General features: G+C 43.8%; 1 protein-coding gene across 7 annotated transcripts in view; it reads left to right on the top strand.

Annotated features, from left to right (window-relative positions):
• The window catches only part of LOC131683819 (F-actin-monooxygenase Mical), a 167,137-nt gene that overhangs the window by 115,272 nt on the left and 32,678 nt on the right, over positions 1-19,187 (top strand). For 4 of the 7 annotated variants that reach the window (XR_009304567.1, XR_009304568.1, XR_009304571.1 and 1 more), the window contains exons 7-12: positions 7,881-8,129; positions 9,073-9,591; positions 9,655-9,814; positions 9,878-10,423; positions 10,489-10,604; positions 10,726-19,027. Coding sequence is in view for 2 of the 7 variants with exons in the window: in XM_058966180.1 (XP_058822163.1) it covers positions 7,881-8,129; positions 9,073-9,591; positions 9,655-9,814; positions 9,878-10,423; positions 10,489-10,604 (1,590 nt within the window). In the remaining 5 variants the exon portion in view is untranslated. The remainder of the gene's footprint in view (positions 1-7,880; positions 8,130-9,072; positions 9,592-9,654; positions 9,815-9,877; positions 10,424-10,488; positions 10,605-10,725; positions 19,028-19,187) is intronic. The other 3 variants (XM_058966180.1, XM_058966173.1, XR_009304572.1) reach the window with 2 other exon arrangements.

The raw sequence follows: 19,187 nt of genomic DNA, 5'->3' as shown, positions 1-19,187 counted from the left end.
TATTTAGAAGGTTTTTCAGATGGTTCTTCAAAAAGCAGAAGAATTCTTTCGGAAGTTTTCCAAAACATACTTCAGGAGATTTAGCAGAAGATCCTCCAGTAGACTCTTCTAAGGATTTTTTAGAAAAAAAAATCAGAGTCTTTTAGGAGGATTCTTCAGCAGACCTTTCAGTTTTTTTTTCAGAAGCTTCCTCGGATCAGAAGATTTTTTCCTTGGATTTAGCAGATCAGATTCGTCAGAAGATTCTTCGGTAGATTCTTTTGACTATTTTTCAGAAAATTCCTCCTTTGGGAAGCATTCGGAACAATTCTTGTAACAAGTATTTGAATGTTCTTCTGATTATTCTTCTGATCACTCTTCTGAAGAATTTTATGAAAACTCTTTATAAAATTTTTCAGAAGAGTGATCAGAAGATTAATCAAAAGAACATTCAAATACTTGTTACAAGAGTTCGTCCGAATGCTTCCCAAAAGATACTTCCGAAGATTTTTCAGAAGATTCTTCAGAAGATTCATGAGAAAAATTCCTCAGATTATCCCTAAGCGGATTTTCAGAAGACTAATATTTTTCAGAATTTTCCTCGAAATATTTTTCAGAAGATTTTATAAAAAAACTTTAAAAAATTATTCTTAAAATTAATTGCAAGAATTCTTGAGAAGATTCCTCACCCCATTTTTCAAAAAACTTCATAAGAATTTTTCCGAATCAAATAGATCGAAAAGTTTAAGAGGCTCGGATTCTTAGCATAGTTCAGTTTATCTCGTTTATTATTATATTCTTTAAGACGCACTGATTCGGCGGGGCGATGAGAATGGCATGGAAGTTAAGGTTAACCCTCAAAAAGGCAAACTAAAATTGTGACTTCAAGAAGCATCGCTTCCAAGACCCAATGAAACCAAAAGCCTATTTTTTTATCCTATGCTATATTTTATATTTTTTTGTCGTTTTATAAGTGGGAAAATCGAAAGCCCGAAAACGCTCGATCAATTGCATTTAAAAGTACTAGTTCATTGAAACTAAAGAACTGCAACTAGCCGGGCCTCTGAGACGCCTTAGCTTTTTGAGGGTTAATAAACTCGTCAGCTTCGTATGTTCGATGATGGACAAGTGTCTGGAACGTATCGGGGTAATCTTAATGTAATGATCGATTATAAGTTCAGGTTCAACGATCCTTGGTATTATCTGTAGGAACACCACGCTTTTCGACGACGTTGCGTTAAAGGTTTTATACTGCTCTTTAGTTCGCCGCATTCTTGGTCACGCGATTCCAATATGGGCTTCATACTGGAAAGCGTATAGAACTCAACCTCCCAAACTACACCGAACGGTTCATGTCCTTGTGTACGAAAGTGACCCCGCTGGCTTCGTACCACTCCGGGACAACATTTGAATAGTGGCACGAAACTAGATCTGGCCAGAAGATGGTGGTGCCCTCGTGTTGCTTCAACAGAGGAATCAGACGCTTCTGTAAACATTCCTTGAGGTAGATCTTCCCGTTTACAGTCTCGGTAGTTACGAACGGTGCAATCGGTTTGCCATATTAGCAGATCGCTTGCCAAATCATGTATTTATTGGTCAAAGTTTCTGCTTTCTTACTTCCTCCGGAACATCAAACTTGTGCTGGGGCGGTGAAGAACAGTAGCCCTGGAAGCTGCCCGAAGTCCGCCTAGACGCTAGTCTCATAATCCAAGATGAGACAATAAGGCTTCGTCAGGGTGTACAGTTTCCGGGATTGAGGAAAATGGACGTGATAACCTTTAGACTTTGCAAGAAAGGTATGTCACTACTCCATTTCTATGCAGAAAATAATCCGTGGCGTGTCGCCGGTGCACTAGTGTCATAATAATACGCTTTGGTCAGACCGAATCAAATTCATTTTTTGTAGAATGTGCCTGATCCAACAAAGAGTTGATAATTCAATTTATACAACTAGTTTCTGCAGAAGATCATTGGTCCACGGAAATGGAGGCAAATAACATTGATTTGCTATTCATAAAACCGAATAACTAGCTTTCGACCACAATTCGTATTGGTCGATTGAGTTCTACTACGCCTAGACAATTTGGTCGAAGCCGCTCACCTTCTTATCAAAATTCAATTTGCCTGTCGAAGAGAAGTGTACGAATGATGGTCTTGGGTTGCTTTTTGCAACTAGCATAATCTCTAAAAAGCAAATGGATTCTGTAGTCTTGGCCAATAAGGGAGCTTTTAATTCTGTAGCAATTGTTATCTCGGATTAACTTCACCGTTGATTCTAAATAACTATTCGTATAATTTGTTGTCAAATACGCACACTACCGTTTCCCTCAGCGATACGGGAACTTATTGAAGCGGTTACTTGAGTGTTCCACAAGGTTCTTGTTTAGACCTCTTCTTTACACTTTCCATCTGAATGTTATTGATAAATATCTTGCCAACTCGTGAACACCAATATAAATGGCGAATTGTGGCGTGGTTTCTGTCACAGCTCAAGGTGTACCTTTGAATATTTTTGCACACTGGCTGTAAATTCGCGTATCGAGTACTCCAAGGATGAAATCGAGCTGGTTTTCAATGAAGTGTGGTCCAGCTCATCTTCAGCTTCTAATAGTGGATAGAATGATTGCTGAAGTTTCGTATATAAGTATCTGAAGGGTAGTTCGATTCTAAATACATTTGAAGAGGACATATCAGGAATCGATAGACATAGACATAGATGTTGATAAGGTATTCAGCTTGAGCTTGTGCGACCACCCCTGGTTGCTACTCCGTTATCGATCTGGACTAGCTGAAGTTGCACAGGGAATCAGTTGATAATTATGTCTATTGATTAATACCGGCGCCGGCCAGGCCCGAACGTAGATCGCGGAAGGAAAAGGAAGGAATTGTTAGCCCGATACTTGCTTTTGCTAGAGGCCGTATATACTACTGTGCACTCCACAAGTATCACGGGAGGAGGATATTTGTTAGTAAGTATAGAAGTTGGATTCTACTTCTTCTTTACCGACGCCAGAGAGGTGGACTCCACTATCTGGACGAGATACCGATCCATCAACTCATGGACCGGGGACCAACGGCTTTACTTCCCTTTCGAAGGAAGATGTGACCACAGATTCTTTCACCTCAGAAAAATCTCAACCACCTCGGCTGGAATTGAACCCAGGCCAACGCTTACTACTCAACCACCGGCGCCGTCCATAGATCTTGATAAGGTTACACAGACTGAATCAAATAACTATACTCTCTGTAACTAAGTATGGGAGCTCTGTTTTGGTTATGAATCCATTGGTCATTGGAAATTTTGTTGACTTGTCGAGTCTCAATCGCAAACCAAATTTCTGACAGTGTACCTCAGCCACGCGCGTAAGACATTAATTCTTTTACGTATGTTTCTCAAAGATTCAGATTACACTTTCTGCATAGAATACACTTCCATGAACGAGAATTTTCGAAAAAGTCCGAATCATCTATGTTCGCTGGTGATACGCACTATGCACATCTCTTTCATATTGGGATCACTGATAGTGAACTATGCGTTTGTGGCAAGAGTTACCAAGACATCGAGCATGTTGTTTGGTCAGTAGATTCCTCGAGAGTCCGAGCTAGACCACCCAATGTCCACATTCGTGATATCTTGGCCAGTCGGGATCTGCTGTACATTATTTTTTGAAAATCGTTAATATGCGAATATCCCACTTTCTAAAGTCAATTATTTTTCAGCTATCGAGTTTCAGCAGAACAGCTGTTCTTTTCGCACCGATAAAAATTAATGTTCTCTCCGCTCGCCCGTCAAGTATAAAACAGAGTCGGTTTTGGGAATATGTAAAGAATAAAATACAAATTTAATTAAGATGTGATTTGTTCAATTATTCATGATAATACAAAGAATGGTAAGTGAACTTATCAAGAGATGATTTTAGGCATAATTATGTTGTTTCATAACTTGATAATTCCAATATAGAAACTTATTGTTGTTCCAAGGACAAAATATTAACTTTTTTTCTGATGTAAAATTGAAAAGCAGCAAGTGAAGTTACTTAAAAGACGCCCAAAGCTACTTTTGCTCTTTATTAACATATATTTATTATTCCCAGATAGCGAAACGCTACAGCAATTAGGATTAAAAATAAAAACTTCAAATTCACATGGTTCATCAAAAAAATTGGATTCTGGTCGGTTAAATTCAAAATCTACGAAACTGACATACAAAAGTGGCCACAGTACCGTCAACACTGTCCATAATCGCAATTCAGTCCCATGTTCTATGGAATTACCTTTCTACATAGGACGGGTCTGGGTCATTTGGCATAGTCATTTGGCACAAGGTTACATAGCATAACGGCAATTTGGCATAACGGTTATTTGGCATAATTTATTTTATCCAAGATAACGGTCATTTGGCATAATTTCTAATCTCGCGTAAAGTGAGGGTCATTTGGTATAAAGGACATTTAGCATAACGGACATTTGGTATAATTTTCAGAAGTGATCGCAGTCGCTTCGTCGGGCTTAAGGGGGGGGGGGCGTGTAAAGTGCTCAAACCGAAGGTTATTTTGATTGAGGTAGCAATGGATTTTTTTGTAATGTTAAGATTTACTTATACATTCATTGTGCACGTAAAAAAAATGTTTTCAGTCACGCAGAGCCACACATACGAGCATTCCAAGAGTAGACGTCCAACCATTTCCACGTCGAGGAGCGCCGCGGCGAACACGATAACTTTCGATAAAATTGTCCAATATGGCAAATTCAATTTTGTAAAGCTTAGACTTGTAGTTAGTCGATGAACCACAAAAAATAGAAACAAGTTCGAGTTTCGGAAAATATCTTGTTGAAAACCGTAAAATCTTATATTTTACTGTAAAATTCGCTAACTCTTCTTCAAAATAATAATCTTTTTATTCAGTTTTCTGTGGTTCATCGGCAGAGTACACATATTGTGCATTCTCATAAAGAAAATTAAGTCGATTCGTTGGTTAGTTTTTGAGTTATCGTGTTCGCCAATTTGAAAAATCGCGGTTTTTAGAAAAACACTATTAAAGGGTGTCCCACAACAAATTGCATCACGGAAATAACGCTGTAGAAAATGAACCATTGGGTATTTTCTCTTGAAAATTTGGGTAGAAGTAGTTTAGAGTGTGTTGTTTACACTGTATTTTTTTTTATTGCTGCCAGTGTTTCAAAAATTATTGCCGATAGATTGAAATCTGCGTGTTTTACAGCAAATATGCATGGGGATGGCTGTTTAAAACAAAAAAAGTTCATCGTGGCCACAGAGATTGCGGGAGGCTATTCTAGAGGTTAAATACTAAAAAGCGGATAAAAGAGAAGTCAATTGTTTTTTTTGCGCACTACATCAGACGCCCCCGTAAACTAATTCATAGCCCCTATGTTTGAGTAATCCGGGCAAACGAGTGGGCCGCAGGTTTGCTAGCGGGGGGCCGCCGCCACCGACGGTGGATCGGCGGCTACCTAGCCTCGGTCTCGGTTATGTGGCAAAGCCGCATTACACTGGTTTCGCCCAGAGCAGTGTAACAACTGATGGATCAATATATGTAAACTCATTCCACAAATCATCGTTTGAAAAATTTATCCAGAAATGATAAAGTTACTATATCGTCTGGATAGAACGGTATATAATTCGAAAGAACAGTTCATGATATAAAGAAGGGCAATAAGGATAATTTTAATTATGGAACGCTGTATGGAATTGTCGACCATAATAATGATAACCAAAACAAATCCAACAAAAACCTTTAAAATCTACACTATACTGCAACGTAAGTCATAGACAAACAATCCATAATTGCGAAATTGAGCAAACACAATATCAGGTAATGGAAAACATTATTATTATTTAATTAGTTATTGGAGAGGCGTTTCGACACTAACTTAGTGACAGGACTAAGCTAGCGCAGGATTGACGCTAGCTACAAAAAACTAAAACGCAAATTGTGTTTCTGATTTAAACCGTTGAGAATTACTGAAACGATACTTGGTTTGGCTTGCAATATGCACTATGTTATATTTCTCCTCAGTGGAGAAAATTTAGGTAAAAACTATTTTTTCTCCACTAAGGAAAAAATTGTTCTAAATCAACATTTGCGCTTAGAGAGCACAAAACCTATAACTAAATTAGTTATTGGAGGAGCGTTTCGAGTACCTCACATCAGAATCCGACACCAGCTTAGTGACAGAACTAACACAGACACAGTATTGTTACTGCAGCTTTAACCTTATGGTTCATTAGGTGATAAACTACACATTCGTCTGTTATGCCAAATGACCTTCTGTGAGATCACTTAGCCAAATGTCCGTTTTCCAGAAGTTAAAAATAATTATGGCAAATATCCTGCAGAATGATCACGTCTCAAAATTATGCTAAATGTCCATTATGCCAAATGACATACAGGACACCACTTCTCAAAATTATGAACGTTTCAACGAATTTTTAATCTTAGTTGCCCCCCCAGCAGCATCTATTGCTGATTTCATTTTAAAACAGAGTCGTTCTAATTTAGCTCAAAACTGTCATATTTATACGGATTTTGTAAATATTGAAGTGAATCAAATGCAAAACCGAAAAAATAAAAGACAGCGAACATTCGTGTACCTGTCTGAAAACCTGGTCCGGTATGTACCGACTTCAGTACCAGTCAGTACCTGTACTCTACTCAATAAGCGATGACGTGATACGTTAATTTGTAACGTTATATCATAGATGCTCGCTCGCATTGGCGCACTCTCTCTGGCCCAAGTACAGAGGCAGCGGCGACGTCGACGGCGGCAGCCGCATCAAGTCATCGACCGTTACGCATCAACTAGGTTCCCCCTTACCCGAGAGTTTACCCGCTCGCTGGTACCATGCACCCGACCGAGAGGCACCTGCGTCGAATGAATTGCCGTTCATCTGTAAAGCAAGAGTAGTACTGTATAGGTAGGTACTAAACCCCAACATAAAAAATAACACAACACGGATGAAGAGAAATTGCTGCTATAGTTAGTGGCCCGATTCTATGCGGCTCAATCTCTGCATCTTTGCGGTACTTACCGGTTGCCAGCTTCGCGTTAATGATGGTTGTTTTCATCATTACAGATGTTAAGCTGTCTAATCTAGTATTTCAATATAAAAATGAACAATTAACAATTCGCTCTGATCAGACTGTTTTAAAGTAACGTCATTTGTTTTATTTCTGAATTATTGTCCAACGCCCACCCCCGTCAGTCTCGCTATATAACTATTGACACGCACTCATGTATATAAACGCGATAAAGCGCAGACCTGAACAAAGCATTGCATGAGGAAGAAGTAGATACGGGTAGTCAATTAGGCAAAATATGTAAAATATTGTAACTACAAAAAAGCCGGCAGTGTGTATAGGATAGTTCAAATAAACAAGGATTCCTTAGCGGAACAAATTGAAATTCGCGCTTTGATGTAACATACTCTTTATACGTGTAGGTACTTATTATTGTTATTATAAACAACTAAGCGACTGAGTTTAATAGCGTAGGCGGAATCCCTCTCGCACCGACACCGGACCTAATGGAAGCTGTTAGTTATTCGCTTACCTGATGCTGTAGTTTCCCCACTATCACACTTTTCCTTTAGCCATTCTTTCGTTCATTTCTGTCCCCTTACACATATTTGCATGCTGAATAAATTTGTGTTCTTTTTTACATTGCAAATCGAAGTTTACGTTTTCTTTCCGCCACTATCCACCGTAGATCTGTGAACGTAGTACCCACACACCCATTTAGCCATTGAAAAAAATAAACTACCACCCCATTCGACATCCCCCGATAAATAACACAAACATAACGGGGTCCAGGTGTGGGAATAACCCCTCCTTTCGATAATAAGCACAATGTATCAAAACCAAACTCCAACATTCCACCAGGAGGAACGCACCCGCCGTTTCCAGGAGATCGAAGCGAACCGGTGCGATCGCCAGACGAAACGACGCCTGGCACGGGCACAGCAGACTAACAACTTCTACACTAGTCTTCACATGCTGCAGGCGAACACTTTCCTGCGCGAAAGTGACAGCTCCAGCGCATTTGAGGACTACTCGCTGTTCCTCTACCGGCAGTCGGCACCGGAATTCAACGATCGCGTCAAAGAGATGGAACGGAAAATTCTCTATCCCGTAAGCAAGCACTTGATGCGTGTGTCCCCCTTCGTTCGCATGACTGCTGATCCTGTTTGGAGGATCTTCTAACTAAAATCGAATCCGATCCGGGATTCGTGCGTTGTTTCTTGATGTTGCATAAACTGACCCCGTGTGAAGTCGTTTGCTGACTTTCGCAAGTGCTACCATGCCACGTTTTGAATGAGTTGAATTAGTGTCAACATTTCTTTCTCGTGCCACGTGCTAACATGCTGCACCGCCAGCGATCAGCGAATCGATAGGCTGAGGTGATCGCAAAGGGAATTGCTAACACTGTGTGTTTATATTTAAACCGAAGGATCAGCGCTAAATGATCACTTGCCCCCCTAACCACAAGGCGGCTAACCGCAGCGTGAGCGATGAAGCTTAGTCAACAGTCGTGTTATTGATATTGTTGGACATGCGTTCGTGTTATGTTTGGCTTTTCAACATACTCTCTACGGGGCGACTGCGGGTGGAAAATTAGAGCGGCTCAACCGCTGGCTCCTGCATTTACGCATGATTTTCGTGGGGTTTAACCTGACTTGACACAGTTTCGCCATAGACTTAGAACAAAAGAACCTGTAGTCCATCGGATTTTTTGCATGTTCGTTGTGTCGCGTCAATATTCGGGATACCCGTGGACATTGTTCCAAAATTTAACCCAAGAAATCTGACTCCGGATATTGATGCTTCACGACGGTATCTGTTGCGTAGTTCGTAGTTTGTAAATAGCTAATCGCTTACCACCTCCTTCCTCACTGTAATAACTGTCGATCCCGTCCCGCTAATCGCACGATCCTAGCTGTGATGATCCTCGCCGCGTCTGTGAGATTTATGGCAGCAAATGAACCTGCCCGGTTGCTGCTTCGCTGTCGTCCGCGAAAAAAAATGGCAGAAATAGCAATACCAATTCTCTTTCCACCCTCCCTTTAAAAATCAGGACCGCGATCGTGGTTTAGCCGCGGCCTACCCGCGCAGTCTCGCTGCCGTGGCCGACGGTGAACAGTTTAGCGATCGGATCAAATCGATGGAGCAGCGCATCGGTGGCAAACAGGCGCCCATCACCGAGAAAAAGCCGAAAGATCTACTTCGGGCGATCGGTAAGATCGACAGCAGCGATTGGAATGTGAAGGAGATCGAGAAGAAGATTGAACTTTCGAAAAAGGCGACCGACATTGGCAAGAGCCGTGAGCGCGTTCCGAAGTGGAACCGTGAGCAATTTTTAGCTCGGCAAAATAAGCTCACCCAGCAGCCAGAGGATGAAAAGTACAAGGAGTTTGACAATTCACTCAAAGCGATCGACAAACAGCTGAAGGAGGGACACAACTTGGATCTGGGCGAACGTGGTAAGAATAAGGTTGCGTCCATTGCTGGACAATTATTGAGCACCAAGCAGCAGCAGCAGCGGCAACAGCAGCAGCAGCAGCAACAGCAACATCATCATCATCATCCGAAGTCGGTAAGTGGAGTTTGATTATTCCGTTGAAGAGTTCTTTTAATAACATACTTTTCTCTGTTTTAGACAACTAAAGCCGCTCTCGTCCTAACGTCTGCTGGAGTAGCAGAAAAGTGCCACTTCTGTAAGCAGCGTGTGTACTTAATGGAGAAGATTTCAGCCGAAGGACTCACACTGCACCGATCCTGTCTCAAGTGCCATCACTGCCACACGAATTTAAGACTTGGTAGTACTCTTATACCCAATTAACTTGGAATCTCATCTAACAATGAAATTTATCAAATTTTAGGTGGCTACGCCTTCGACCGAGACGATCCCGAGGGTAAATTCTACTGTACGCAACACTTCAAGCTGCCGTCGAAAACGGTAAAACCGACAACGAAACGGTCGTTGCCTCGAACACCCCAGGGAGGAGACAGTAGACAGGCAATGGCAGCAGCAGCAGCAGCAGCCGCTGAATTCTCACAACCAACCACACCGGACTCGAAATCGTCGTCCGGGGTCATGCCGTTTGATCTGTTGGATCGCGGTGAAACACCGGAACGGATTGAGTTCGAAAACGTGGACGATCCTATCTCGGATTCGGAAGCAGCCATGGAAGTGATCGATGAGAATGAGTGGACCGATCGTAACTTTGGTACCGAGTCGGATGAGTCCGACGAGGATATGTCTAGTTCGGATGAATCGGGCAGTGACAGTGACTCGGATTATGAGGAAGCTGCCGGATCGCCACTTGGGGCGCAAACTTTGCAGCTGGCGTCCGAGTGGATTAGCGATAAGCGGTTCTCCAATATGGTCGATAGCGATGATGATTTCTATGGGTATTCGAGTGAAGGTAGAGATGCTTTATTCGTTCGCTTAACTATCGTGTATTTAATGTTTTCCTTTTTGTTTTTTTAGATGACGAAGCAGATTCACAAACCGAAGGCGAAGAATTTGCTCGAGCACGTGAGATTCGGATGATGGAAGTGAAACTTATGCCACCGCCTACTCTACCGACTGACACCGAAACCGATGTGAGTTATTTGAACTTTCTTCTCTCATTTATCCATAGTGGTGACGGTTATTCTTTAATTCGTATCCTCTTCTTTTTCTCTTATTATTTCACCCCCGTATCAATCGCCCAATAATCGACAGGTTGCCTCTAAACAACAGCCACAAATAGTCCCCACTGCATCTCCCTATCAGCTCAGTAACTCTAGCGCCCTTTGCACTAGCATTGTTCCTAATCAAACCGTCAATAACCCACCGCAGTCGGTAGAATCCGCCGAGGATAAGGCCCTCAAGCAGAAAATGCTCCAGAAGCTTAGTATCCGCGAGCAGTGGCTTCACTCTTCACCTCATCCTTCGTCGCCGGTGGCGACCGAAGCCGCTACCCCAGCCGCAGAACCTTTAAAACCAAAAACCTCATTTTTCGGTGGTCTCATGAACAGTCTCAGCACACTAATAAAATCCGAAAAACTGGCACCTAAACCTGAAACACCCCCACCGCCAACTTGCAAAGATTCACCCCCTAGCACACAGGAGCTTCCACAAGTCGTGCACCAACCACCGTCACCATCGCCATCACTCCGTCAATCATCCATTGTATCACCAAAACCGCCACCGTCACCGACACCGTCCTTGAAAAAGACAATTCCCCCACCGTCACCAACGCCCTCGCTGAAAAAGGCAAAACAACTCGAAGTAGCCCCTTCACCGACACCGTCTTTGAAAAAACACAGGAAACATAAACATGCTACTCCTTCCCCAACGCCATCTTCCGGCATCTCGGAGGATGCCGCATTCGATGAAATGTGCGAGGCTGACCTGAAAGGTCTAAGCAGTGGCCGTAGTACTCCACGTTCGAAGCGCCGTATTCGACCCAAATCCCAAGAAGTTCGTCAAGATGCTGACGAGTTTCTGGAGCAGATCAAGCAAGATCAAGCCGATTTGGACAAGCGCATGAAAAAGGTGGAGGCTAAAAAGTTCCAAAGTAACATGCAATCCATTAAATCAGCGGTCGAAAATTCACGAATTGTTGGTGTTAAAAGTGAAAAAGATGTGACAAAGTTTTTTTCTGCGCCGAAGAAAGATTCGGCGGCCGAACAGAAACCGAAACAGCTTCCTAATAAGGACGTTTCCGCTTTACAGGGTGTCAATCTTTCCAAGTATTTCCCACCGTCTCCGAGCAGGTCGAAAGCAAGCGTTGGGACACCTTCCTCGGTTTCCAGCGTCGAAGGTTCGCCCATGCTGCCTCGCAAAAAACCCAGCGATACAGATTTGAGGAAATATTTTGGTCCCAGTACGGCTAAATCTTCCCCATCGTCTCCATCTTCGCTGGTTTCTCCAGCTATCTCCCGTCAAAATAGTACGGAATCACCCGGGGTAGCCCGGAAAAATATTTCCCCCGTAACTGTCAAAGCGATAACACCTGCCGCTTTAGCTCCTAGACCACCGATGGTACCTCTCCCTCCGAAGAAAAATGTTTTAGCTTTTCAGCCGATTAAAAAATCTAAAACTGAAACGGCTCTCCCGCCCGCTGCGCCAATTAAAAATGTACTGGCTTTTCAACCCGTATCCAAACCAAAAACGTCTTCCCCAAAAGCTACGCCAAAATCTAAATTGAACTCATCGCCTAAAAAGCTTAGTCCGCCACAACGAAAGTCTCCGGAGGTTGATGAAAAATTGTTCGATGATTTGCTGAAAGATATTGACGAATCGGAAACAGCTTCTTTCCAAAAGTTAACCCCCTTTGTGTGTTCCCCCGACGGATCAGAAGAGAAACTGTTTGAAGATTTGTTGAACACTGCAAGCACTTCACCGAAGCCGGAAGGTCCGACGAAAATTCCCCCTAAACCGAAATCGCCCATAAGGCGTCGATCCCCGGATACGGACGAACAGCTGTTCGAAGATCTGTTGGGTGAAGTTGACGAATCCTCGATCGAAAAGTTTGACGAAATTCTTGGCCTTCCCAAAAAGCAAAGTCCCAAACTGTCCAAAAAGAAACCTTCCCCAAAGCATTCACCAAAGGTTTCGCCGAAACAGTCTCCCCTGGCGAAGAAAAAAGCCGTACCGAAAATGACGCTTAAACGTCCACCGTTCAAAATCACCGTCCCCGTTAAGATGCAGCAAACGCTGGAGGAAATCTATCTGGCTAGCCTGTCGAAGCTGGATACCCGATCGGTTTCGACGACCAGCTTGAATTCCCTCGCCAGTAAATCCAGTGATGGCGCTGGTAGTGAGCTAGGTAAAGTTGATGAAGCATTCGAACGGTTGCTGCTTGAAGAAGAGCCCGTTTCGAGTAGCGTTCTGGTTCTGAAGTCTGAGCAAATAAATATTCAGCCCTTTCAGGCCCCCCAGCGAGCGAAAACGACGACAACGACAACGACGACGACGACGCAGAATGGTGGCAACAGAAAAGGCGAGGAAGCTACTAAAATCGAAACGACGGAAAGATCGGAATCGGCGAGGACCATGGTTGGGCAGGTATTGCCGGTAGAGTCAGAGCGCGTAACGAATCAACAAAATGTATCTTCACTAGCAACGAAAGTTGGTCCCGTCGGTGGAAGTAGTACAACTAAAGTCAATACTTGTGATATTGTTTCGTCGATCGAATATTCCAAAGATCTTAAACAGGAACAGTCTCGAACTCCTACAGCTATACGTAAAAATATTGTACAAGAAACATCCGACCTGCAGAGTTCTATACTCGCGTTGAACCAGGCGCCAATACAACAACGGAAACCTTTGGCTACAGCGTCAAATTTATCTACGAATTCATCGTTAACTACTCCCCAGACTAAACAGGAACAGCCTTCTACTCCTACAGCTACACGAAAAAATCTCGTGCAAAAATCAGACGTTCTGCAAAGTTCTGTGCTCGTGTTGAAACAGGAGGCAATACAGCAAGGAAAATCTTCGACTGCAGTGTCGAAATTATCTACGGAGTCACTGTTAACTACTCCCCAGACTAAGCAGCCTTCTACTCCTACAACTACACGTAAAAATTTCGAACGAAAATCAGATGTTCCGCTGAGTTCTGTACTCGTGTTGAACCAGGAGGCAATACAGCAACGAAAACCTTCTGACGCAGCGTCAAAATTGTCCACGAATTCACTGATAGCTACTCCTCAGACTAAACAGCCTTCTACTCCTACAGCTACACGCAAAAATCTCGTACAAAAATCAGGCGTTCCGCAGAATTCTGTACTCGTGTTGAACCAGGAGGCAATACAGCAAGTAAAACCTTCGACAACAGTGTCAAAGTTATCTACGGAGTCACTATTAACTACTCCTCAGACTAAACAGCCTTCTACTCCTACAGCAATACGCAAGAATCTTGTGCAAAATCCAGACGTTCTTCAGAGTTCTGTACCGGTGTCGAACCAGGAAGCGATACAGCCACGAAAACCTTCAGATGCTGCGTCAAAATTGTCCACGAATTCACAGTTAACTACTCCTCAGACTAAACAGGAACAAACTTCTACTCATACAGCCACACACAAAAATTTTGCGCAAAAATCAGACGCTCTGCAGAGTTCTGTACTCGTGTTGAACCAGGAGGTAACACAGCAAGGAAGACCTTTGACTACAGTGTCAAAATTATCTACGGAGTCGCTGTTAACTCCTCAGACTAAGCAGTTTTCTACTCCTACAGCTACACGCAAAAATCTTGTACAGAAGTCAGACACCCTGCAGAGTTCTGTACTCGTGTTGAACCAGGAGGCAACACAGCAACGAACAACAGCCGATACAATGTCAAAAATGTCCGCGGATTCACGATTAACTGCCCCTCAGACTCCCACTGCAATTCGAAAATCTGCAATCGAAGTTCAATTAAGTCCTACGAATGTATGTGAAAGCAAAATGAACGGAATGATGGATACCTCGAATTCAACTAGCACTACGTCGCAGTCAAAGGCTGTGAAACCTTCGATAACCGAACGTATGCCTACAAGGATGCTATCGTCCCAGAAGGAAGTTTTCCTAAAATCAGCACCGTCCGTTGCCGTTGACTCAAGAAATGCTGGAAACTCAACAATAGTGAATTACAAATCAGAAAGCGTTGCAGCGCCTACAAGAAGCGTTCCGGTTCAACAGAATCCTGTTGCTGTAGCAAGTCCTATTCTAGCAAGAAAGAGCACGAAGGTCATTCCGGAAAAATCTACTGCATCAGAAAAATCAGAGGCTCTAATTTTAAGAAATTCTCAACAGCCAAGAACCGTTTCAACACCCACAATAACTAGGCCACATCAAACAGCTGACGCCATCCAAAAAGTTCTGGTTCAAGAGCATAGTGTAGCTCTATCAAGTCCCACTCTACCTAAAAAGAACATGATGGCGGCCGTTCCGGACGTCACCAAAGCAGCAGCTCTTTCTTCAGAAAATTCTATAAAATCTGCAATTGTTACACCGCCATATCAAGCTCCCCGTTCCAGCAATACCATCTTGGTCCAAGAACATAGTGTTCCTGTGGTAAGTTCCACTTCAGTGAAAAGGCCATCTATGATTGTTTCGGATGCTGTAACTACAACGAATACTCCTCAATCAATCAAACTGGCAGCACTGCCCACAGCACACCAAACTCCCACGTCAACATCCAAAGTTTTGGTCCAAGAACGTGATCCTTCGTCTATCACTCAAAAACTTCAGCAAGGTTTCCCGACTCAACTAAACTCCCTCCCCGTAGTCCAACCAGAGCAGATGAGTTCAGCTGCCGAACGAAGCTTCCACGAACTGCCCGTGAAGCCTGAAGCTAGTTCGCGCAAACAATCAGAAATTGAGAAAGCCGTATCCTTGCCAACACCCGAACCCACCTCCAAGCGACAGGATTTCTTCAAAGAACTACTGGAGAATAAAGATCAAAACGAACCACGCCCGGTGGTGGTGGAAAACAAACCGGTCGATGTGCCACGCACCCTCTCCGAGTTCCGCTGCTCTATTCTCACGAAACAAATGCGTTCTGAAAGGAGCCACCGACGTGGTGAAGAGATTGAACCTATGCTACGTGATAAGATTAATGAGTTAGTAATGGAGGTCGAACCGGGAACGAACCTAGACGACATGATCGAGGAAGTCCCGGTTCCAGCAAGCCGAAAGAAATCCTCCTTCCAGAAGATGTTCAACAAACTACAGCGTGCGAATACTATTGCCGCACCGGAGGGTTCATCGTTGAAGAGTTTGCTGCTGCCGTTCAAAAAGGAAGAGTTAAAAATTGAGGTTATTCGGGAAGGTCCCAGTAAAGAGTCAATGAAACCGACTACTTCTGAGTCGGCGAAGATCCAACCGCAGCCAGTGGAGGTTAAGGAGCGTATGCAGATCAATCTGGAACGTTCGGCGCAAATTAAGGAGAGATATGTTAAACAAAAGGCACCATCGCCTCCTAGATCAGCCGGAAACGGCAAAGAATCTCCAATTCAAACGACCATAACAAAAACGTCTTCCTTTAAGATTCATTCAACATCGCAGAAATTGCAACCGGGACTATCGGGACTCAAACAAGATCTAGTTGAGGTTTCCAAAAAGCTGGAAAAGCCTGTGTCAAATATGGCGTTGCCAAATGAGAAAACTGAGAGACCTCCGGAAACAAATTCGGTTAAGATTGCTTCTGCTCCAATATCTGAGGTACCCACGCCTAAAATTAACACTTCGCTCAAGCGAAATAGCCCACCAACTCCAAAAACGTTGGTGGAGAAATCGCTACCCCCGGTAATCCAAAAAGAAGCTCCCGAACCTACACCGCAGAAAGCACTTCTTCAATCACCGTCAACGGGTGCTTCTCTGAATATTGCTCCAGTTCCTCCTGCTCGGCGAGGTTCCCGAACGTCACGATCACCCAGCATTGTCTCCGAATCGGTGAAACTCGGCGAACGAAAAACTTTGTTCAAAATGCCAGCGCCAAAAGATGTCGATCAAATTCGTAGCATATTAAGCCGTGACGGCGGTGGTAACAAGAACCATGAGGTTTCCGATTTTGAACAATTGCTAGGTGACGTGGATAGCACGGAAATCGTTGAAATAAATGATCTGCTTTCCTCGGATTGTCAGGTAGAGATTCTACCGTCGTCAGTGTTCCCAGTTGCTGGCGCAGATCCTTGTCATGAGAAGACAAAGCGAGTCATCGACGCTACACTTTCTTCGACACTAGTTGGTAATAAGGAACCGGCAAGAAATGCTCCCAAAAACGTTCTTTCCGATGAACAATTCAACAACACTTCAAAGGAGTTAACAGATAGATTCTTGAGCTCTAAGTTGCCTACAAAAAATGAAAAGAAAAATCTGAACAGCGAAGCGATGATCACGACCTTAACAGAAACCACTACGACCATGTCAGAAAAAGAATCAAACCTCTTCGAAACCCTTAACAAACCAGAATCTCCCAAAGTGTTAAAACTGGATGCATCAGATCTTATCAACTCATCCGCTTCGCTTCCGGAACAAAACTCCCTACCCGACGTCATCAATATGACCCGAAAACCATCTTTCGAAGAAACACCCTCGTGCAAAACCCCACTCCACCCGGATAAGATCCAGCAGATCATACACCCCACACCTCAAGAGATCCAAGTTTACACACTGCACACCGCTGACGGCAACAAACCGATCGAACCGCAACCGTCCACCCGCGGTATGACCGGTGAATATGCTCACATTTTGCGAGACATCACCTCCGGCCTGGTAGGCGCTGATTTTGACTCTCCCGAAATCTACGAACCACCCCCACCACCGTCGATCAACGTCAAACCAAAGTCGGACTTCACCATCTACAAGCAAATGTTGGAAGATGATAAAGCGGTCGATTCGCCCCAACGACCATCACGCCGCCAAAAGCAGTACGATCGAAGTGTATCGCCAGCTCTGAAGCCTTTCGATAACTCCATATGTATTGATCCACGCCGGGCTAAGAGATCATCCAGCATCGAAAATGTAGCTATTGATCAGGTGGTTGTGAAGCAGGACGACAAAGTTATCGATACGTTCTACGTGGTACCCGAACGGCCTCCACCCCTCAAGCGACGATCAAAATCGTTCGATCGACTGGATGTTCCGTATGTATCCCGTGCTGGTGCACGTCAGCACAAGAAATCTCTGGAAGAACTCCGTGATTATGGCTTTGATATCGAACCTCCTTCCACGTCCAAGAAGCTGGTGAATCCCAGACTAAGACACTTCAACATTGTGGAGTCCGATGAAGATCTTTCCAGTTTGAATGAACCAAGAAAGTTTGGGCGTATGCGAAAGTGTCAATCATCAGCGGACACATCCAAGCTTGGATCTTTGACTCGAGTCGACATTGATCGTGAGTCTCCCATTCCTCGTAGCACCGATTTTTCAAAGTGGGAAGCTATTCTGGATCGTGGCGTTCCGTACTATCACGAAACTATTGTAAGTCACAAGAAAGAAGATATTAAAACTTTAGAAAGGAAACTAGAAGACTTGAAAACGGAGCGAAAACCGCGACGAAAAACTTCCAGCAAGACTGATATACCGAAGGAGTACGATCCAGATGAGTACGTACCAAGAATTAATCGAAGATTCGTCGATTCTTTCGAAATTCCGGATTCTAATCTTCCAAAATCATACGACCCGGATGAATACGTACCGAAAGCTCAGCGCGCGGCACGCCGTGCCCACGACGTCGATGTTCCTACGACCACGATCAAACCACAGCGATCTTCTGCCTATGAAACCGACGTTCCGATATCTCGTGTAGCTGGAAAATATTATCCCGATACTATGCATCTGGACGATATTCCACATACCCTCCCAAGATCGAAGACAACCTCACACGTACCATTAACCTCAACCTCCTCCAGATCTTTCGACGTACCCTCGCGCCGTCTCGCGGCCAACACCCCCGTCAGCAGTGCCACCCGTACCCGACAACTGCACGAAAAGGCCAACCGGTTCATTCGATCGCAACACACCAAAAACGACCCAAACCCTTACATTCGCGCCTTGGACGATAGCGATGACGACGGTTGCCCGCTGGTGGTAACGACATCGTCATCATCGCATCGTACACCGATCACCACCGTAGGCTCATATCGTCCCGTGTCCACCTTCGGTACATCCAATACGGCGGCCCTGAGTCGCATCACCACCAAAGCCATCACTCAGCCGTCACGAATGACATCCTACACTCGCAAAGACGGTCCATCTACGTCCGCTCGATCGTATCGCCGAGGGGGTGAATCTTCAAATCGTCGAGACAATTGCTCAATTTCCTAGACAGAAAACAAACAATACAAGCGCTAGTTTTATAGTTACTTTTCGGACCCTGTTTGTTCAAAATTAATGTCACATCAATCAATAGAAGAAAAATTACACCCACACAGAAATTTGTAAGCATAGAAAAACCATCGAAATTTCATCCCCACACATCAAAAAAAAACTGAAACAGGATTCCTGGGTACGATTTAAGCTGAATTGAGGAAGAAACTCAAAACTAAAAGAGGTAATCAAGCTGTTTCGGTGTGAATTTGTTTGACTGTTGGCCGTTGTTTTGTTCTATTCTGACATGCGAACAATTTCCATGCTAAAACTTGTTCAAAACCATCAAGACAACGAGCTAGAATTGGATGTTAATCGAACGTTGCTTCTCGTCACGATGCTGG

This window comes from Topomyia yanbarensis, chromosome 1, assembly GCF_030247195.1.
Source record: "Topomyia yanbarensis strain Yona2022 chromosome 1, ASM3024719v1, whole genome shotgun sequence".
NCBI lineage: Eukaryota > Metazoa > Arthropoda > Insecta > Diptera > Culicidae > Topomyia > Topomyia yanbarensis.
The sequence above is the reverse complement of the archived record's forward strand: the minus strand, read 5'-3'. Positions and strand labels throughout refer to the sequence as shown.